The sequence below is a fragment of the Apiospora marii genome (genome assembly GCF_038362585.1).
Source record: "Apiospora marii strain CBS 49790 chromosome Unknown utg000011l_segment0_segment0, whole genome shotgun sequence".
NCBI classification, from domain to species: domain Eukaryota; kingdom Fungi; phylum Ascomycota; class Sordariomycetes; order Amphisphaeriales; family Apiosporaceae; genus Apiospora; species Apiospora marii.
Window position 1 is genome coordinate 898,702 of NW_027117382.1, and position 21,092 is coordinate 919,793.

Below are 21,092 nucleotides of genomic sequence, written 5' to 3' on the forward strand. Positions count from 1 at the left end.
GTGGCACGGCTCCATAGTATTTTGCGCAGTTGTGGCTTTTATCATTGCGGTCGGCCGTCTTGAGAGGCTAGTGTTGTCGGGTGCCGATGAGATATGAACTTGTGGGTTACCTAGGTACACTTCATGATTGAGAATACCTCAGCAGAACCTGTAGCAAGCATACCAGGCTGCCAGGTGCCAGCAACCAGGTGCATGTGGAGCAGCTTCCACCTTTCCAAGATGCGCCACCGATGGATCATGGCTGGACCCGATGGAGGGGTACAAGTCGTTTCTTGTTTCATGCGCCCCGCCAAAGTCTATCGACTGATCGACTTCGCGTGACGTTTTCCAAGTTTCTCCAACAGCGGCGCACTTTCCGACACAGCAATTGCAGGCAGTCCATTGGCGAATCAACTACTGTTCCCGAACAACTGTCACACAATCGATCCCTTACTCAGCGCCCCTGGGAAAGGAATTGGCGACGAGGAATTCCCTGCACATAACCTGAGCTACCACAGCTTGCTTTCTCTCAATCTCCCTCCAGCGCATCGTGCAGTAAATGCGCGCCAGTAGCAATGTCCAATTCGCATAACCCGGCGGCGCCAACGACGCCGACCGAGGCCCATGAAGGTGACAATCTCTCCCATTCCAGTGACGATGACATGAGAGCGGTCGAGGTGTGTCTTTTTCCTCCCGATATCGCAGGCTGCGCAAGCCCCGACGTGTAGGTCGCCCGCCTTACACAATCCTCTTCTACTCTAGGTGTCCTTCGATTCGACGAGCCCCTATCGCAGGAAGAGTTCAATGGCCCAAGGCGACAGCGCACGACCGCGCCTGAACCCGCCGCTGAAGAAGACGCAATGCCTCGTGCACCAATTTCTCGAGAACGAAAGGTCGGGCCAATGGCGGGGCCACGACTCAAGCGCCGATGACCTTTCCAGCGAGGTCGGGCTGGATCGTGTGGTCGAACCAAAGGGACAGCAACACCGACACCACCATCACCACCATAAAGCCAAGAAGCAAGCCTTCATCGAAGCGGACAGCGCCGATACCTCGGACGCGGGTCAGGCCGACGAGCAGTCCTGGAAGGTGGCTGTCACCACACCTCACGAAGAGCTGGACCTCTCCGCCGAGAACCACGAAGTGCACAGCAGCCGCCTGCTGACGAAGAAGCAGCTGGGCGAGATGGCCTGGGGTGTAAGAGAGTTGAGCAGGCGACTTGGCAGCGTCCGGCTCAAGTTCGAAGCGCGGTCCATCTTCATATTGACAAAGGTCTTCGACGCCGACCTGGTGCCCAAGACGCGGACGATAGTCAAGTGGCTCTTGAGCAAAGAGAGGGGCGTCAACTACACCGTCTGGCTGCAGGACAGCTTGAAGGAAAACAAGAGATTCGACCTCAAAGGAATGCTGGAGGAACTCAAGCAGGAATACATCGACGCTGGGGAGATGGACGCGGAGGCGCCTGCAGCTGCGATAGAGAAGCGGGTTCGGTTCTGGAACGAGGACATGTGCCGGACAAGGCCACACACGTTTGACCTTGGCATCACGCTGGGAGGCGACGGGACAGTCCTCTACGCCAGCTGGCTGTTCCAAAGGATCGTACCCCCTTTCATCAGCTTCGCTTTGGGTAGCCTAGGGTTCCTCACCAAATTCGACTTTGCCGAGCATGAAAGCACCCTCACGACGGCATTGAAGGAAGGTGTTACGGTCAGCCTCAGGTTACGGTTCGAAGGCACTATTATGAGAAGCCAGAAACGACGCACCCCAGAAGGCCAGGAACAAGACTCAATAAGCGACGAGGACGCTCAGCGGCAGAGAGATCTCGTCGAAGAGCTTATTGGCGAGGAAAAGGACGATGACCACACACATCGACCTGACGGCACGTACGAGATCCTCAACGAGATCGTTGTGGATCGGGGTCCCAATCCCAGTAAGCACATTCGCGCACCATTATTGACAGCATGGAGTGGCTAACCTACCTTCTACAGCCATGTCGTATACCGAAGTGTTTGCAGACGACGAACACTTCACCTCGATCTTAGCTGACGGAGTATGTATCTCGACGCCAACAGGATCCACGGCGTACAACTTAGCAGCGGGAGGCTCGCTGTGCCACCCTGAGAACCCCGTGATGCTCCTGACATCCATCTGTGCGCACACGCTGTCGTTCCGGCCCGTCATCCTGCCCGACACCATCGTGCTGCGCATAGGCGTCCCGTACGACGCGCGGACGAACTCGTGGGCCAGCTTCGACGGGCGGGAGCGGCTCGAGCTCTTCCCTGGCGACTATGTGACGATCAGCGCAAGCAGGTTCCCGTTCGCCTCATGCATGCCGCAGGGCCGTCGGGGCGAGGACTGGGTCAACAGCATCAGCGGAAAGCTGGGCTGGAATACGCGGCAAAAGCAGAAAAACGAAGGTTACCAGAAATGGGACAAATAAATGCGATGAGAAACGAGTCCAAGACGAGGGGGCTATGTTGGAAACCGGATCTTACCGTGGGCGTGTCAAAGAATGCGACACCTCGATAGTCGTGTCCTCGGAGACGATCTAGGTTTCCATAGTCCATTCGATATGTGTTATGACATTCTTTGTATGCATATTAAGGCAATTGACAAATTACACAAGTAAGAAGAAGCGGATAGTTGTTTTGCATGTGCCATCTGAAGTCCGTTCGACCCTAGCCCTGTGATCTGCTGCTGGCTGGCTACTACCTACAATATGGGATACCGCTACTACGGGTACAGATCTTGTCAGTATTTGCTTTTGCTACTTTCGGTGGTATGGCGAGGCGAACGGCGGCGCGAACCTAAATACTTGCCCTGACAGCCAAGACTGACCAATCTCATGTCAAGTCCTCGGCTGGAAACTCAGTAGTTGGCACTGCTACTGTAGCTCAACGGGAGCGGGAGCGGGAGCGGCGAACCTGCCGGTTACATTTACTTCAGGACAAGAAAGCTTGATTCGTTCATGGTGGTTCATTCGATAGTATAGACGACAGGTTTGGAAATGTGTTAGTGGCCGCACCCAGTTGCCGGTATTCGCACATAGACACACATGTACGCGGGATACATACTTCATTCACAGGCAGCAAATGCGTTCAACCCTGAATTACTTATGTACCTGGCATAAGTATGTAGAAACAAAACTTTTGATAATGCACCCGAGTAAGCAGAAGAGCAAGATAAGTAGAAAGAAATAGAGCATGAAGACTGACTCGGAGCACAAGACCACCGAGATTCCTTCCCTTCCCTTCCCTTCCCTCGGCAGGGTTGCTTGTGTGGTGGTGGTGCCAGTGGCCCGACCAACCTAATAATAACCCAAAGAGGAAATCCGCCTGCCTCATCATTGGCCCGCCTCTCTGTCTCTCCGCCCAGCCCGCGTTTCACACTACACGATGTCTGTCCGTCGATCAATCACAAGCGCGCATTAAACCAAACCCCAAACCCTTGTCGTTTCTGCGACCGAAGATTATTCCCCCCCCCACCTGTCTCTTGTCTTTCTCTCTTGATTGCGTTTTTGTTTTAGCGGGCAATTGCTTCTCCTCTCTCTTATGTCTATCAAACACATATGCATATTTTTAGTCTTCTTGGTTCGGAGGGGCGGGAGAGGGTCTGTCTATGTACAGTAGGTGTTCCATATCACTCGAGAGCGAATATTCAGATGTTTCCTGTCGAGTCCGCTTTTTCTTATCTGCCGCCCCTTGCCCCGGGGGGCAGCAACGGCGAATTCCCATATTTTCGTCGAGCTCGGGGTTTTCGGCGCGCAACCCGCCCCGACCGTTTCACAAGCTGCCAGGCCTATACGATCTTGGCGCTTGTCTGAGTAGAGTCTCAAGAGTGGCTATTTTTCGCGCAAAGCAGTTAGCTCTCTTTTCCCTCTCTTTCTGTGATGGGTTCCTCCGTCTGATCAACGATTGCGTAGTTGAATGATGCACCTGTCACTGTTTCGAGGTTTCCCTGTAAATGACGTAGGAGAAAACCGCCCTTCGTGTGTTTTCTTTCGCATCTCCTTTCTTCTTGGTGTAGAGCACTGAATAGGTAGGCAGAGTAGCAAAGACAAGTCTTCCAGAAAATCTTGGTTTGTATATAGAAAAATGTGCCGGAGCTTGTTTGTACCATTGTAGTAAGAAAATAGTCGCTCTATCAAGTAAACAAATAAAACCATAGACGAACTTTGCGCGCCTCAAATTAACAAAATACCACCCCGGGATTGCCACTGCTTGCTCCCCTAGGGCGTAATAAAAGCATCGCCCTCATCAAAATGCAACTCCTTGACCATGTGCGTGATGTGATATCAAGTTCCCTTCTTTCGTCGAGCAAGGCCGTTTCCCTTTTTGTTCAAATCCTAATTCGTTCCCTTTTCCTCCCAAGTGGTATCATCGGACATTTGTAGTACATAATCGCTAGGCTCGCAGTCGGACGGTTCGTAGAAGTAGGTGGCCCGGGAGGGGGTCTTCTTGGAGTGATTAATCGAATGTAGTAGAATTCATATTATCCATAAGGTTCCCTTCCAACTTCTTTTTACTCGACGTCTTCGGAAGTCTCGACAAAGGTCATGGTGAGTCCCTGAGGGTCGTCGACGTTCAGGTTGATCGAGTCGATGCTGGTCGATGTAGTCGTCTCGCGCTTGTCCTCGTCTCTCTTCAAGGCGGGGACAGCAGCGATCGGGATCGACTTGGTGTCGCGGGTCTCGGGCTTACTCGTCTGCATTTCTGTTAGAGGGGGTTCACGTCAGCAAGCTGGGCATGAGATTGATGTGATTGGATCTTAGACTTACCGGCAGGGACGCCACGGCGGACGTACATGGTGGTAACCTTCGTGCGGCGGCGAGGCTGAGACGACTCCTCCTCACCACGCTTGCCCATAGCAGACTTGGTAGAAGCATCAGCAGCAGCGGCCGAAACGTCGGCAGAAGCAGCGCCCTGCTCCTTGGCAGCAGCACCCACGGCCTTGGCAGCGGCACCGCCAGCAGGACGGTTGTCGACGATGATACCAACACCAGCACCCTCCTTGCCAGTACCGAGCTGGACGATGGGACCCTTGACAAGGGCGGCCTCGGCGTACTTCAGGGCACGGTCGAATCCGGCAAGATCACGCTTCTCGGGGGCGGCATCCCTGGGCGCGATCTCCTTGCCCATTCCCTGGAGAGTTGAGACGGAGGAAGCTGAAGATGCAGGGTTAATACATGGTGTGAAATGCTCTTGGTACAATACTATGACGTACCTTGGTCTTGGAGAGTGGCATCGCTGGTAGCAATGCTGGTATCCGGAGTCTGAGCAACCTCGGGAGCAGGTGTGCTGGGCTTAGGAGCAGCGGGAGCAGCAGCAGCAGCGCTCTGGCCGTCGGTAGAAGACGCCTTCGAAGAAGCAGCTTGGGAAGCAGCTTGCGAGGCGGGCTGGGCAGCACCTTCAGTCTTGGCAGCGGCGCCGCCACCAGCAGCGTTTGCCTGTGCGGCACCCTCCAGAGTTGTGAAGAGCTTAGAAACGTCTTGGCCACCACCGAAGCTTATTTCACCATCACCGACTACCCTGTTATTGAATTAGCTTGTGTCAAAGACGAAAAGGGGGGACGTTAGTCAGGGCTACATACAAAGCAGGCGAGTAGGCACCAAGGTTGATGTTCAAAGGAAGGGCGTAGGCCGAGGCGAAGAAGCCGGCGGCGGCAACGAGGCGGTAGCTGACCATCTTGAGAGTAGGTTGTAGGGTTTGGGGTGCGGAGGGGTGAGGTTTTGTTTGGATAGGATTAATAGAGTTGACTAATAGTATAAACAAGCGACCAGCGGCGACCAGCGTAGAAACGGGTGAAAGAAAGAAACGGAAGTGTAGTATGATATTCTGGACCTGAGCACAGCTGGTTGAAGACAAAGGGGAATGTCTAGATGCCGTGCTGCCCTTGATATATACTCATGAGTCGCCTCACGGAGAACAGCGAGCCTCTTCTCCTTGGGATGGAACTAGAACCCTGCAGACAAGGTAGACCATGCTCAGCACGGAAGGCACATGTCCCCGACCGCCAAGGCGCTTCTATCTCAAGATAAAAATATCTATAAGCGGGCTGGCAGGAGGCACTCTAGACGGACGTCAAGGGTTTGGAGAAGCTGGAGTCAGCAACCCTAGACGACCCCTGCCTGTCCATCGGCAGGCCAAGCAAGCCAAACGGTGCTTAACCGTGAAACAGCGAGTGAACGTCGAGGCCTCGACGAAGAGTCAAGATTTTCGCGATATAGTCGAGATGAGAGTGGGCCTAGCGCAGCTGAGGTTGCCATGAGGCTCTTGGCTGAGGATGCCAAGCCAGCCATTTCTAGTCGAAGCGTCAATGCGGCGGGCACCATCACAGCCAAAATAGTCCGAAGACCCTTACCAACGGTGATGGAAGCAGTGCAAGCAGCGCAGCGAGATGTGTGAGACGAGTTCCATTGGTGATGTGGGTCAAGCACAACTGTAACCTGCCAAGGCCGAGAACACTTGGTCAAGGGGTGGGCACTATCCTGGCCTCGGCCTAGTGCTGTCCCCCGCGCCCAGAGCCGACAAGCTAGATGCGAAGCTTTCTAGGCATCTGGCCCACAATCTAGACCGTCACCCACCATCCGGCCTCCGCAAAACGAATTGGCTGCCCATCCAGGCCGTTGGAGACGCCGGCTATAAGTCGCAGTGGTATAGCTGAGCCAAGACAAGCAGGGTGACGCTGATGTTTTAGATGAAGAAACTTATCAGAACCTCTGCTATCGGCCTAGCTTAGGTATCAGACGAGACGGGGTTGTTTAAGGAAACGACTTTTGCCATTGGCCAATGTCGCAGCAATATCCCTCGGGGGGACGCTGAACGGAATGAGGCAATTCGAAGGGGTCTAGACTAGCACAGATGGCAGTTCCATTTATTAGGGTCGTTTTGCGTCGACCTTCGACTTTCCATGTCCGAAAAGAAGCCTCATGCCGGCCGGTAGACCCCTACAGAGAGAAAAAAGGAGGCGAGAGGAGCACGCGTGCGACTTCTCTCCAGGTTGTCACTCAAGGCATGATTCCCTGTAATCGGTACGGCTGGATAAAGTCCTCCGACGACACAGAATCGTCTGCTTAGGTGTGTGGTGGTGAAGATCAACTCGGCTAGGCGCAGCAGATGGTATTCAATCAATCGCTGGGCCACATCTTCCGTGCCCTCATTTTAGACCTTGATCAGTTTGCCCAGCAATGAGATCGCGGGAATGAAGGAGTTGATGACTTGGCGATCCTACGCAATATTCATTAGACTTCGGTGTCATGAGCTTGAGAAGCTTGTCTATCATGGCGGTTAGGTTTATGCTGGCGAGTGCTATGTAGCCAAGCAGATTCCATAGCGCACGCGAACCGCACAGGATGTGACCCAGCTGAGATGAGATAGGTACATGCAATACCTCCCCGTTGGGACGTCTTCGGCAGGCTTATGATTCGTGGGAGAAGAGCCCGATAGTCGACATAACGTTTCAAGAGGACCGTGTGCCAAGATGGAAACGAAGTGACCCGGCGGTAGGCAGCAACAAACAACAGAAAAGCTGATGGGCCTGTTTGTAAGCCCCTCTCCGCGCTCGTCACTTGCTTTTGCGACCGTTTTCTTCTTGGCAAAAGCCAGGGAGGCGGACGATGAAGTAGTGCGTAATGAGTAGCGCGGTGCTAGCATGCAGCAAGCAAGCCAAAAGAAGATGCGCGTGAGATTGCGATGGCCAAAATGTTTCGAAGCCATTGCTTCAGATTGGTATGGGGAAACGCTTTGGGTGCGATGTGACGGTGACATCCTGTCGGGACTAGAGCGATTTGGTGCCCCATGGCCGAGAGACAACGTCGAATGCTTGGCTTTGCCCGTTCAGGGAATGGTCTCAGGTCCGCGTCCCCGGGCGCTATGAGTTAGTCAGGGACTGCCGGAGGCCTAGTAGGATCGAGTTGAACAAGCCGCAGATACAAGTAAAAGTGAAGTCTCTCGGCAATCCTTTCCTCCTCTTCAACCGTACAAATGTCTGAGGTGGTTGACACTAGCGTTGGCCGAAAACAAAACGTTGAACGGTTCTGCCATGCACCAGAACAATTGGAGGCACGCTACTTGCGTGCTTGTCGCCTGTCGTCATGTTCTTGGCCAACATCATATCAGGTATCAGATCAGCACTAACCTACATGTGGGGAGGGGGTGTATTAGGCAGAAGGCGCAGCATCATAAACATAACGTGACGAACCTCAAATTGATGGGATCATCAAATCCTACCTACTACTACCTATCTTCCATCAATACATCAAGTTCTTATACGCAATTCGTTGGTGTTTCATGTGTTTCGAGCTTCTCTTGATTCGGAATCGCATCTAGACGCAATGGCAGGCGCATCTGAGGAGAAGTGCGCGCCTGTGGATACCGACTTTGGTCCAGCAGCGCCCACGCGACGGCCTCGAAGCTCCCAATCTTGGCTACTGAAACTATTGGTGGCGGCCTTGTTCGTAGTTTGGTATTTCAAACTATGGCCTCCTGCCGCCGCCCCGGATAACACGATTGAGACATCAAGTTCGAGTGCAAGGGACAGTGTCTGGAGCCAAGTAAGCATAACAAGCTTTGTTGCAACATCTCACGGACTCTTGCCCTTCCACCGACCATTCTCGTCGTCTAGATGCTATTGAAGTGCGGAGCTTATATGTATATAGATCAAGCCCAGTGAAAAGCTTGAGTGGCATCCATGCTTTTCCACCGGGCAGCGATGCGCTCGCCTGACGGTTCCGATGGATTACCATCGCCCGTTGAACGAATCGGCCAGTCACCCCAAGGTCCATATCGCTATAGTCCTGGTCCCTGGCCACAACCGTACTGATGACCCCATGTCGTATGGCGAGTCACCTTTGCTTTTGAATCCGGTAAGCTTTCTGAGTGCTACCCTAAAATGCTTGCCATCGTAAACTTAAACCCACGATAGGGAGGGCCTGGCGGCAGCGGCGCCATGTTTGCCCTCGGTTCCGGACAACAGATTCAAGGCGTCGTTGGAACGGATCGCGATATAATCGGTTTCGACCCGAGAGGAATCGGTAAGAGGGCTCCCACCTAACCCAACGAGGGGCACCACTGGTTTGATCATATTCATGCTAATTGGTTGCAACCCTGGGACAGGCGCGACTACCCCAAAGGCCAACTGCTTCGCTGCGGATGACTGGAATGGGGTGGCGGGGCAGAATATGGCCCTCATGAATAGGCTCACGTGGGAGCTGTCGGGCCACGATGTTGGCCTGGTCAACTCGAGCAACGTAGCTTTGTCCAAGCTAGATGTTCGTGCCCGGGCTCTCGCCAAGCTCTGTCAGCAGGTGTCCGATGAAAGCGGCGACGACAGCATCTTCCAGTACAGCAGCACGCCAAATGTGGCTAGGGACATGCTGTCTATTGTCCACGCCTGGGATGCGTGGAGGGAATCGGCTGAGACTGCCAAGACTGCCCAGCCCCATCCGAAAGCGGATGAGATGAACTCTAATCATGACCCGGCACTTCAGAGTACCAAGGGGAAGCTGGTCTACTGGGGCTTCAGCTACGGCACCCTGCTCGGCGCAACATTTGCCGCCATGTTCCCGGACTCGGTTGGCCGTGTTATGCTGGATGGTGTCGTAGACGCCGATCACTATGGTAAGCACCCGAAACTCTCGCTCTCTCGCGAAAGATTCAGGCCAGTGACTGACCAGAAACCTTCATTAGTGGAACCGGTCTGGAAAGATTCCATCGTCGATGCCGATGCCATCTTCGATCACTTCTTCAGCTACTGTGTCGAGGCCGAGGAGAAGTGTGCCTTTTACCAAAAAGGAGACACTGTAAAGGACATCAAGAGCCGTTACCATGAACTTTTGGCCAAGCTCCTGCAGGAGCCCAAGATTGTGACTAATGTTGGAGGCAACATACCTGCGATACTGAATGCCGGTGATATACGGATGGTCCTTTTCCAGGCGCTTTACACGCCAAATCTAGCCTACCCTTCGGTCGCGCACTTGCTACAAGCTGTCTATACGGGCCAAGGGCTGAAAAGTTGGGTCAGTCCTTTGATCCTGGGCGGCCTGTGTAAGGACCTGTCGCTACCCATCTGGCCGGATGATGCACAAAAGGCCGTGATGTGCAGCGACAAGCGCTACAAGCTCAATGAGACTGTGCCGGAACTTGAGAAGATGTTCGAGGACATGTCCACAATTTCGTCCTTTGCCGACGTTTGGATGGGCCTGATGATGGGCTGCAACGACTGGGCTATCGAGGCCAAAGACCCCCCGATGGACTGGGACGACCACCCGGCGCGGAAGCCCGCGCCCATCAACACGAGCTTCCCTCTCCTGTTCCTGACTAACCACTTCGACCCCGTCACCCCGCTTTACGCGGCCCTGAAGATGACGGGCAAGTTCGCCAACGCGAGCATCGTCGAGCAGACGGACGGCCTCGGCCATTGCTCTTCTTCCTGCACCTCCATGTGCACCATCCGTCACATTCGCGCGTACCTAAACGAGGGCAAAGTCCCGCGCGTGCCCAACTTCGGGGATGACAATACGACGTGGGAGACGTGCGAGTGCCACGAGAAGCCTTGGGCGCGCGTCCTGCCCGACGACGGGCAGCTCTCCAGCCAAGGCTCGGATGACGGGGACGAGAGTCTCCTGGAGGGCCTCTCGGTGGACGAGACTCACATGATGCGCAGCTGGAGCCAGTTCCGCCAGAGCTTTGCGGAGCACAAGATGAATGCCCAGTTCGGACAGTACCAGAAGCTGAAGAGGACGGCGCTGGGCTTGCCCGAGTGGACGGCGGTGCGGCACGAGAAGTGTCCTGCTCATCATGGTGCCCAGTAGTCGGGTGCAGTTTACTGGAGCGGTGTTTTGGAATTTTATTCTTGCTCTCTTCTTTCCCGTCGGGTTTTGGCTAGCTCTTGATATCATCAAGCCACCGCGTTTGAGTTGGTTGGTATGCTGAGAGCATGTATATGCTGAAAAATTTAGAGTGTTACATGGCTACAGAACGCTGCGTTGAAATTGAATCTGAGATACCGAGTTATCGAGCTCGAGATTCGAATCACTTCCTCCAGTGCATGCAAATATCTAACTGCATTCGTACAAGTAGTCTGAATAGATTAATGCCGTGAAACTCGAGCAAAACGACGCAACACGAGTCTTCGTCGCAGTACTTTCCAGAGGATAGGACTGGCAAACGTGGACATAGTTTATAATAACTATTTTTCGAGTTACAGAAGTTATTACACAGGTTATTTCTGCCCTACCCGTACAGCTTTAAGAAAAGAAATGACTGCCCTGTTGCTCCATAGACCGACGCAGGCGCCCTGCGGCTTCGAGACGGGATCTGTTCTCGCTATGACCATGCGCCACTTCTATATACTCGACTGCCGCGCGAACGATATAGGGGTAGCTAGGCGCCAAGCAAAGTGAGGAGTCCGAGGAGCCATGCGCCTCCACCACGTCAAAAACTATGTTGGTAGTAGTCTCCAAGGCAGCACGCGAAATCTGGCGGTTCATCTGGACCGATTGGTCCCCGGAAATCGGCAGTTGGGCGAGTCGGTCGAGGATGCGTCGATGCAAGACATATAATGCCCTGATGGTCAGGGCAATTGCCTGACAAACAGGCCCTCGCTTCCCGTTTGCTTGTTGGACTAGCTTCGAGAGGAATGTGCGCAGCTTCTCGTCCAAGCCGCGGAGGGAGGGGAGTCGGCTTTCCAGGTTCGGGGTTTCGGTGCCCTTCAGGACTTGGTCCAGGAGCCAGGCTGCTTGTGCGGACCGCCCGAACGCGCCGACGTTGGTATGCTCCAGGGCAGCAAGCTGCGCGGCTGGCTGTTGTTGTTGCTGCTCCCCGGAGCCGGGAAGACCGAGGCCAGCCCCTCGCTCAGGTTCTCTCCCCTCGAAAATGGCGGCCTCGGTCGGAAGCTCGGCGTCCGACTCAGGCATGGGGGCAATCAACGGCTGGTGGGGGATGGTAGCTTCGCATTGAAAACTCCTGGTTGATCATCGATACAGTACGAATTAGCATCAAACGACGAATCCAGGGCCAGAGCCCCTATGCAGAAGAGGCGTAGTCGATGGATATGGATCACGTACCGTTCGTATATAACAACTCCCCACCACGTATTGGCCGCTTCTCTGGTTTGCGGCCGAGTAGTATTGTGGTCTGGCTCGCTCAAGCTACCTACCAGTTGGTTTATGCGCGCTGCATAGCCCAAGCGCGCACACAATGAAATCGTCATAAAGGCCTGGTCCGGCTGCCCACGTGTGTATTCGTAAACAGCAATGAGCAAGCCGGCTTGGATCAAGTTCAAGTGGATGGAGGCTGGGGAACTGCTCTGGACTTGAGTGAAGAGAGACTTGGTGGTAAGGTAGACGGACTGATCGTCCGAGGTATCGTTGAGCCCGCCATTGCTGTGGCCTGAGTTGCTTTGATGGCTGGGAGACGACTGCTGGTGGTGGCGCTCCGGCGTGGGAGGAGCCAAGGTGACCAAATGGAGACTCAGGAGCAGCGCCGAGAAATCTATGGTTGGCGTGGCTCCTAATGTGACGAAGTTATCGTGGAAGCGTGCCCGCGAGATGATGGGTATGTAGAGATGAAGTCCGTGGAAGTAACCGGTACTGACATCGTCGACGAAGCGGCCTGACGCACGAATGAGATGATAGACCTGCTGGTACAGATTTGCCGCGCTCAAAGATACGCTAGAGGGAATAGTAAACGCAGGCGACAAGGCATTGACTGACGGTGTAGCTGTCACATTGACAGGAAGACGTTGCTGCTGCCTCGGGGTAGTGCGGTGTCGCGACAAAGGCTCATAGACGCATTGGTAACCACCCCTGTACATAATATGTACTAATTAGAACGACCAGTACCAGCATCGAGTTGACTCTCTCTCAATCTCACTCACTTAACGCAGTAGCTGCAACGGGGAAGCTGCTTGTCACATTTCTTCTTCCGAGCTTTGCATAGGCTGCATACGTGGAGCGCGAGAGAGCGGCCGCCGTCGGCCGCCATGTTCTGAAGTTTGAAAGGCCGTGTCCAATATGAACCCAGTAAATGAATGAAATGTACCTTTCTCGCGAAATCCACAAAGGTCAGATTCTGGTATTACAAATCCAAACTACCAAAAATCGCACATACAAAGGAGCAGGCCTGCGATACAACAGTGGCTCAGGCGACGGGGTGCGTGATAGACAATCGGGTCGGCTCGCGATTTCGGGGACCCGCCCAGCGGCCGACGTTAGTACAGAGCACCGCCAGAGCATTCAGTTTAATTACAAATGGCCACAGAAGGACTCATACCGTGATACTTCATGGGGGGCAGGTTAGTAAGCACTACTGTAAGGCGTAGGATTAAAGGTGGAATCTCAAGGCTTGGCTGCGGGGGGTGGCTGAATAGCAAATGGCCTATTCCAGGGACCATGTAAGCGGCACCGCCGCCTTCAACCTCTGTTCCATTTCAAGTATGGGCGGCGGCCGACGGCGGCCGTTATCCCTTTCAACTTCAACGACTCATAGAACTTAGGACCGAAACCTCACATCCAGACTGTCTGGAGAACCCCTTATTGGTAGAGGCCAGGAAGACTATCAGAAACCGTCTATATATATTCAGGATGAGATACCCAGTCAACATCATGTCCTATCCCCTAAAGCTAGACTTAAAATCCCTCTACATATTTCACACTTCCCAAGCTCCTTACCCGAGAGACCGCAAAAATGGCCGCTGCTTTTGATTCGAGTACCATCTTCCGCGTCGATGGTATCGTCGCCGTCATCACTGGAGGAGGATCTGGTCAGTTGCTTAATTAAGCATCGCCGCCAAGGAACAGACTGATTAATGGTGCTTGCAGGTATCGGTCTGACTATGGCCCGGGCCTTAGCCCTCAATGGTGCTGCCAAGGTCTACATCTTGGGCCGTCGGCTCGAGGTCCTCGAAGCTGCGGCGAAGGAACACTCTTGCCTGGTCCCTCTCCAGTGCGACGTGACCTCGAAGGAGGACCTGCAATCCGTCGTCGACTTCATCAAGAACGACACCGGCTACGTCAACCTCGTCGTGGCCAATTCTGGCAGCATCGGGCCCGCCGTCCGGTTCAACCCGGCCCACTCCATCGCGGAGACCCGGGAGACGCTCTTCACCAACTTCTCGATGGAGGAGATGAACGACACGTTGAACCTGAACGTGACGGCGGCCTTCTTCACCATGACGGCCTTCCTCGAGCTGCTCGACGCCGGCAATAAGAACGCCCTGAAAGGCGGCTGGGGCAAGCCGCTCACTGAAGGCAGCGACGTGCCGACCATCCAGAGCCAGGTCATCTTCACGACCAGCATCTCGGCCTTCAGCCGTCACTGGTCCTCTTCCCCGCCTTACTTGACCAGCAAAGTGGCCATTATGCAAGTCACCAAGCACGCCAGCACCCAGCTGGCCAAGTTCGGCATTCGGGTCAATGCCATTGCCCCAGGGCGTAAGTGGATTCTTCCCTAAGTCGGTAGCAGAATGTCGCGAGCTGGATACTTACTACTTGACATATTGCAGTGTACCCCTCGGATTTGGCGTCAGTGCTGATCAACAACCGCAACCCGGCAGAGGAGTCGTTCGAGGACCAGAGGTTCATCCCCGCGAGGCGGTTCGGCAAGGACGAGGAGATGTGTGGTGCCATCCTCTTCCTTACTAGCCGAGCTGGCAGCTATTCCAATGGCTTCATCCTTACTACTGATGGAGGTCGGTTGTCCGTTATGGGCAGCACCTACTAGAAGGAGGCAGGAAACATGATCTTGAGGCACGCTGGTAAGCCTAGGTAGGCAGGGCATTTATTGCAAAACCGCCGCCGGCTACCGAAGCTTTCTTGTATAGGGACAAATGGTCTTGTCATACAATCAGAGAATAGATGGTAACATATGCAGTGGTATATAATCGGAAGGAAGAAAATTGTTTATCCGCTTGCCCACTGCGATAGCGTCTTGAATTCGTTGCCTGTGCAAGGTCCATCCTCGTGGAGGACCGTGTGGTCTGGGATGGCGCCGTCCCGGGTCGGCATCTGCACGAAAGTGGTCTCGGTGACACCCGGATAGTGGGTGCCATGACCTTCGCGGCTGATGGTCGCCGTGTCTGCAAAGAACAGGAAGGAAAGAGGGCTGCCCGGCACCGTTATGGCCGTCGCCGTATTCTTCGGCAGTGTTAAAACCGCTAGACCGCTCAGAACGATGACCCACCTGAGCAACAATATATTGTTAGCTACCAGTCCTCCTGCATTCTCCTAGGGTATTCCGGTCATAGACACGAGAGAAGAGTAGGCTTTCAGAAGGGACGGAAGGAGAAGTAAGGGGTTCGGGGGACGTACTGATTAGCAGGGACGACATGGAAGCCGCTTTCGTAGCCGTACGGGATCACATTGTAGGTGAGATTGGCCAAGTCGCCCAGGAACGAGTAGTGCGTCCCGCTGATCCCCAGCTGATCTGAACTCTCGAAGGGCGCCGCAAGCTGCCAGCACTCAAAGCGGGACTTGCCGTCCTTGGCGCCGATGGCCGTAACGTTGAGGTTCACGGCTGACACCACCGCGTTGAAAACGGCGCCGCAGATGAGGCCGAAGTGAAGATGAGAGCGGAATCCCCGCATAATTTCTGTATATTACTGGGTCTAAGACTGTAGTACTTAGATGGGGCCTCGGATGAAATACGGTATTGATCGTCTAGGGTAGGAAATAGGATGGGGACATTGACAAGTCGGAGAAGGATAGATACACTGGTGATACTGGACATCAGCTGCAGAGATCTCCCTGGTGTTGCTAGATATTTATGTGTATCAGAAGACTACCTTGCCTTTCATGTCTCTTCATTTATTGGCAAGGAGGCTGAGCTGAAGACTGATTATTTCCCCTTTCGCTACCGTTGTCGCCTACATTGGTTGCTTGCGCCCCTTCCTCCTCGCCACCAACTGGATCTCTGAGTGTACTTCTATATTTAGTTATCACGCATGAGAAATGTCCCCAATGGCACCGCAGGCGATGAGGAGGATTGGGAAGGGGTGGGGGCTGGATTATCTGTGTCGCTCAATCCAGCCTTATTCGGCGATAAACAGTGACGTACTGAAAGTCAGCAACTGCAAGGTACTTTTTCTTTTTCTTGGACTATTGTTTGTGGCTTATGATGGAGAGAGCCCTCGTGGCTGATTGGGGTCGAAATCGCTTGATGGAGTCGAAAGATTCTGCCGATGGTCAATGGTTCGGTCTTGTTTTCCCAGAAATGGTAACATCCATAGACGGTGCTGCAAGCATTTACGTACACTAAGAGCTACCCAATATTGAATAGAAGGAGAAGTCGCACCAGCTTGTGGAGGTCGTCTCACGTTGACGTATTCTCGTGTAGCGCGGGTGCTGATAAAATTATATGAGGTGCAATAAAGGCGGCCCAAGAGATGGGCATGGATACCTGGTGTTGTCATGCATAGATTGTTATCCAATATCAATGCGAACCACTCTATCTATATACAAAACCTTCGTTCTTCGTTCATACTACTGTAACTCTTGGCTAAGCCCAATGCGACGATTACAAATCTTGTAAGAGGTCCTTATACCTGTGTTAGCCGGATACCGAAAGGGGGACTTCAACTGGTGACAAGACACGTACTAACGCTGCCGACAAGGCGGCCTTGGTCTCCGGGTGTCCAGAGCCAGCCAGATGCCTCACTCCCCAGCCGCTTTGCTTGCGGGAAGTGGAGGAGCACTCTACTACGACTATTCCCGACGCCTTTTTCGAGGTAGACTCTGTACCACATCTCGAGACTTCGAAGGTGAAGTCTTCACCGCCCATCCGTGGGTGCTCGCGAAATGCTGCAGTGAGAGCGGCGACTGTGTTGGTGCTTTTGCCCTGTAAGTGTAATTCCGTCCCCCGGAGCTTGACTACAGCATTGACTACCCAGAATTCTTGTGCCGGCCCTGGCGGCAGCTCGTCGCTTACCGCCACCACCTCGACAGACACGATGCGTGGATCGGGCCCGGCAAGACAGTACCGCCCGTAGAAGAGCTCGGCGGCCGCACGCTGCGAGATCACCCCGCCGCTCTTTTCGGAAGCCTTCTTCACCACTTTGGAGAAGTTCGCCAACAGGCCCTGGGACAGCGGCTGCTGCTGCTGCTGCTGCTGCTGCAAACCGAGCTCACGGACGAGCGCCCAGGCCACGCCGCCCTTGCCGCTCTGCGAGTTCAGGCGAATGATATCGTCCTGGCTCAGGCCCAGATCCTCGGGGTCGAGAGGAAGATAAGGGATTTTCCATTTACTATTACCAGTGCTCGACTGCGCTTGATGTCCTTCTGATGACATCATCATTTCGCTCCGGCCGCCACGCTTGGAGAGGCATTTGCTGATGGCGTCCTGGTGCGCCCCGCTGTACGCCGTGTAGATCAGGTCCCCCGCGTAGGGGGCCCGAGGATGCACGGGAATGCGGTTGATGCCCTCGACGACGGCGCGGACGGCGGCCAGGTCCGAGAAGTCGACGCCCGGGTCGATCCCCTGCGAGTAGAGATTGAGGGCCAGGGTGACGAGGTCCACGTTGCCGGACCGCTCGCCGTTGCCGAAGAGGCAGCCCTCGACGCGCTGGGCGCCGGCCAGGAGGCCCAGCTCCGCGGCCGCCACGGCGCAGCCCCGGTCGTTGTGCACGTGGAGCCCCAGGACCACGGTCTCGCGCGCCGTCAGCGACTTCGAGAAGAGCTCCACCTGGTCCGCGTAGACGTTGGGCGTCGACATCTCCACGGTCGCGGCCAGCGTCATGATCATGGGCTCCGCGACCGTGGGTTGCCAGATGGCCTTGGCCGCCTCGCAGAGGCGCAGGCAGAAGTGGAGGTCGCTGCTGGTAAAGGCCTCGGGGCTGAACATGAGGATCCACTCCGTCGCATTCCGCTGCGCCGGGTCGTCCTTGGTGATCTGCTTGGCGTACGTGACAGACTCGACGGCCCGCTCGTACACCTGCTCCTGGGACATGCCTAGCACCTCGTTCAGGAAGACTGGGTCGGCCGAGATGTAGAGGCTCAGGACCACCTTCCGGGCGCCGCGCAGACAGTCCACTGTCTGCCGGATCGAGTCCGGCCGGCAGGGGCACAGAACCTGCAGCGTGACGTCTTCGGGTACTGCGCCAGGCGTTTCAATGAGCTGACGGGTAAACTCGTAGTCGATGGTGCTCGCTACGGGCATGGAAACCTCGATCTCTTTATACCCTAGCTGCACGAGCAACTTGAAGAATGTCCATTTCTGGCTGATGGTCTGATTCGTGTCGAGGATAGATATCGTTAGCTTGAAATATGGTTGATCATACAGTTTGAGTACCAGTTTCGTACCATGGGATTAGCAAGACTCTGGTTGCCATCACGGAGGTCTGTTGAAAGCCATCTTGGGGCCTTTGTGATCTTCTTGGAGGGCCATTGGCGGTTGGGTAGGTCCGGACCATTGAAGGTCTCGTACTTTTGCGAAGGTATTTTCAGCCTGAGTTTTGGTTAGCAAATTATGTACTGCTGCTGCTGCTATGACGGACCCGTCAGGGTCATTTCCTGTAATTGAGTTTATCTCTTGCAATATAATACTAACATGGGCATACTGGGCGATCATGAAGTTATACAGCGTAAGGAACGGTGTAATGGCACGGTCTGATGGACTAGTTCAGTATCGGGTGACTGCGGTCGGGTGGAAAGAAGCATTGTCTATATCCAAGGTGAGGTTATTGAAGAATATTATAAGCTCAAATGATATGATCCATCTGAACCATTGCCCCTTACATACTGCTCTTATCCGTCTTGGGGCAAATGTAAGGCCACCCGACTCTCTTTTCGCCTCTTGTCTCCATTCTCGCAACGTCTCATGCTTGACATTGGAAGACGCAAACCATATCCTGATGTGTCGATACTCATCGCATGCAACCATGACTGCAGCCCTCTGGCCGAAGCTGCTTATGTGTAAGGCCGAGAGGAGCGAAAAGACCAATTTGGACTAGTATTTCAGACTACAAAGATACAAAAGGCTGATGTTATTCTGTGCCGCACTGGTGCAGTATTGGGTAGGACCTTGTTATTAACCTCTCCCTGTCTGCTCTGCCCATCTTATCGTGGTGAACATAACTTGCGATATACGGCGTAAATACTCGGAAAACCCTTTTGGCTCGATATTAAAACCAGTAGGTATTTGATTATACGTATGTTCCACGAAAGTCGTATGTATATGCGGTTGGCCAATAGTGCAATGGGGGTTGCTTTCGTTAGGTATGCCTCGGTTGGCTTGCATGTAACCAACAGCGAGTGGGTGGGTACTGTGTGATGACTGGGCGGTAGGTAGGCGCTGCATGCCCGTTCCAACGAATGTTGGATTTTGGAGGTAAGATACACCGGTCCGGAGAAACCCTTTGTTGCCTGCCCCCTTCAAATCCTGATGAAATACTCAACTATTTTCGCATTTCACGTAGACGCATATGACAAGCTCATTGTGGGATTATACATGGTTGCACAAGCAGGCGGATCGTGGTCTTTCTATACCCTGTACTACATCCGTGGGCGTCTGAAAAACAACTTGTCATTCGTTTCCAATTAAGTATACGTGATCGCATATGAAAGATTTCTATTAATGGTGTCGGGGAGGATGCCCCGTGTGGATCTGGCAGGACACGATAGGCCATTATTGTGCGAACGCGCCGCTCATCTAAGCCAGCCCGAAACCGACAGCGATGTACAGCACCACCCGAGTAAGACTCAGGCACTCAGGTCCGAATTTCGGTGAAACAAGATTACATAGTTACACAGCATCTCGGCTATTCATTCGGAGGTTGGGTATGTACTAGCCAGGTGGATTTAATTGGTCAAGAGCTTAAGGGAGGGACCGGGGGGGTAGATCCTTTGCCAGCTGAAGTTCAAGACAAGTGGGCGATGATGTTTTGTGTCGTATATCGTATATGCACACCAGCCTGCCGTGGTTGCGTAAAAGAGGCACGAAATGCCACTGCAGTATTGACAGCTGTTTAGGACCCAACATTAAGATGTAAGGTTACCATTTGTCCAGGACGTGGGGCTAGAAGTGCCGCACGCACAACCCCCTGCCAGTCTGCCCCGCGGGGTGGCAGCAACCAAGGTACATAGGCTAAAATCTGACCTAATCCTACTGGTGATCGGTGATCGGTTCAGAGGATCCTGCTAATGGTGAAGAGCAGCCGTCGACTGTTCACATCTTCTACCGGGCTATCCGGGTTAATGCCCACCATGTCCATCGAGCCCGTCACCTCCCATTTTGTGCCCGTCGCCTCGCCCACCTTAGCCCACATGTCTGCCAGAGAGCTAACGTCATGGCGATAACTGAGACTGCCCTGGTCAATGGCGGGCACGTCGCCAGGTTGGGTGCTGCCAATCTGGCGACCGACGATGATGCCGCCCTTTTTCACGAGCCCGGCAATCTGCTTGGCCGCAGTGACCTGGTCGTCCAGACGGAAAAGGTGGAAGAAGGCGCTGCAGTGGATGACATCAAAGCCGCCACGCTGCTCGAGCTGCGCCCAGGCCGCCCCCTGCGCCTTTCCCTTGAACACGTCGGCGACCACGAAGCTCGACTGCACCGTCTGGTGGTCGAGGAACAGGTCCTTGCCCAGCTCCATAAGGGGGCCCGCGATATCGAGCCCGACCAAGTTCTCGGATGGGACGCCGTCGAGGACGAGACGGCGCAGGTCCTGGCCGAAGCAGCAGCCAATGTCCAGGTAAGAGGCGCCGGCCGACTTGAGGCGCTGGACAATCTCGTCGTACAGCGGGTGGGTAATCAACGTGAGGATGGTGAAGCGGTACAGGCCGATGCAAGGGTACGGGTTGGCCTGGAAGCCCTTGGCTCTCTAGGTAGGTGCGGTAAGGTAAGCCTGGGTAAATTCGACGGACAAACTGTCGACCCTTCTCTCCCACTTACAATCTCATTGACGTGCGTGACGATATGGGTACTGGGAATGTTGGTGTACTTCTCCAGCAGCTCCCGCATCGGAGCATTGATTTCCGTCAGGTCCTCCTTGTACCAGCCTCGGTTCCGCTCCGGGTCAGACGTCTCGTTGGAAGCAGCCATCTTCTGGCCAAGGATACAAACTACAACGAGGAGTGTACGGTAGTGAGTTCGTAAAGAAGGAAGCACAAGCTACGGAAGAAATAT

The 21,092-nt window shown here is 54.1% G+C and overlaps 8 protein-coding genes across 8 annotated transcripts; 3 read left to right on the forward strand and 5 right to left on the reverse strand.

Moving 5' to 3' along the window:
* Positions 1–554: 554 nt before the first annotated feature.
* PG985_013352 (ATP-NAD kinase) lies at positions 555–2,419 on the forward strand (the record flags this gene model as incomplete). The annotated part of the gene is made up of 3 exons (XM_066833118.1): positions 555–656; positions 742–1,909; positions 1,968–2,419. The coding sequence occupies 3 exons, from the start codon at positions 555–557 to the stop codon at positions 2,417–2,419; spliced, it is 1,722 nt and encodes a 573-aa protein (XP_066677858.1).
* Positions 2,420–4,500: 2,081 nt separating this feature from the next.
* PG985_013353 (uncharacterized protein) lies at positions 4,501–5,663 on the reverse strand (the record flags this gene model as incomplete). Its single annotated transcript, XM_066833119.1, has 4 exons — positions 4,501–4,691; positions 4,757–5,143; positions 5,203–5,507; positions 5,569–5,663. 4 exons carry the CDS (start codon positions 5,661–5,663, stop codon positions 4,501–4,503), a joined length of 978 nt encoding a protein of 325 aa, XP_066677859.1.
* A 2,648-nt stretch (positions 5,664–8,311) lies between these two features.
* On the forward strand, positions 8,312–10,789 carry PG985_013354 (uncharacterized protein; the record flags this gene model as incomplete). The annotated part of the gene is made up of 4 exons (XM_066833120.1): positions 8,312–8,530; positions 8,636–8,842; positions 8,902–9,010; positions 9,093–10,789. 4 exons carry the CDS (start codon positions 8,312–8,314, stop codon positions 10,787–10,789), a joined length of 2,232 nt encoding a protein of 743 aa, XP_066677860.1.
* Positions 10,790–11,224: 435 nt separating this feature from the next.
* On the reverse strand, positions 11,225–12,962 carry PG985_013355 (uncharacterized protein; the record flags this gene model as incomplete). The annotated part of the gene is made up of 3 exons (XM_066833121.1): positions 11,225–11,942; positions 12,044–12,784; positions 12,856–12,962. 3 exons carry the CDS (start codon positions 12,960–12,962, stop codon positions 11,225–11,227), a joined length of 1,566 nt encoding a protein of 521 aa, XP_066677861.1.
* A 702-nt stretch (positions 12,963–13,664) lies between these two features.
* PG985_013356 (short chain dehydrogenase) lies at positions 13,665–14,699 on the forward strand (the record flags this gene model as incomplete). The annotated part of the gene is made up of 3 exons (XM_066833122.1): positions 13,665–13,740; positions 13,799–14,410; positions 14,482–14,699. The coding sequence occupies 3 exons, from the start codon at positions 13,665–13,667 to the stop codon at positions 14,697–14,699; spliced, it is 906 nt and encodes a 301-aa protein (XP_066677862.1).
* Positions 14,700–14,878: 179 nt separating this feature from the next.
* PG985_013357 (uncharacterized protein) lies at positions 14,879–15,561 on the reverse strand (the record flags this gene model as incomplete). Its single annotated transcript, XM_066833123.1, has 2 exons — positions 14,879–15,158; positions 15,287–15,561. 2 exons carry the CDS (start codon positions 15,559–15,561, stop codon positions 14,879–14,881), a joined length of 555 nt encoding a protein of 184 aa, XP_066677863.1.
* A 962-nt stretch (positions 15,562–16,523) lies between these two features.
* Positions 16,524–18,774, reverse strand: PG985_013358 (2-isopropylmalate synthase; the record flags this gene model as incomplete). The annotated part of the gene is made up of 4 exons (XM_066833124.1): positions 16,524–18,227; positions 18,272–18,416; positions 18,466–18,577; positions 18,711–18,774. The coding sequence occupies 4 exons, from the start codon at positions 18,772–18,774 to the stop codon at positions 16,524–16,526; spliced, it is 2,025 nt and encodes a 674-aa protein (XP_066677864.1).
* Positions 18,775–20,094: 1,320 nt separating this feature from the next.
* PG985_013359 (uncharacterized protein) lies at positions 20,095–21,008 on the reverse strand (the record flags this gene model as incomplete). Its single annotated transcript, XM_066833125.1, has 2 exons — positions 20,095–20,787; positions 20,859–21,008. The coding sequence occupies 2 exons, from the start codon at positions 21,006–21,008 to the stop codon at positions 20,095–20,097; spliced, it is 843 nt and encodes a 280-aa protein (XP_066677865.1).
* Between the last annotated feature and the right edge of the window lie 84 nt (positions 21,009–21,092).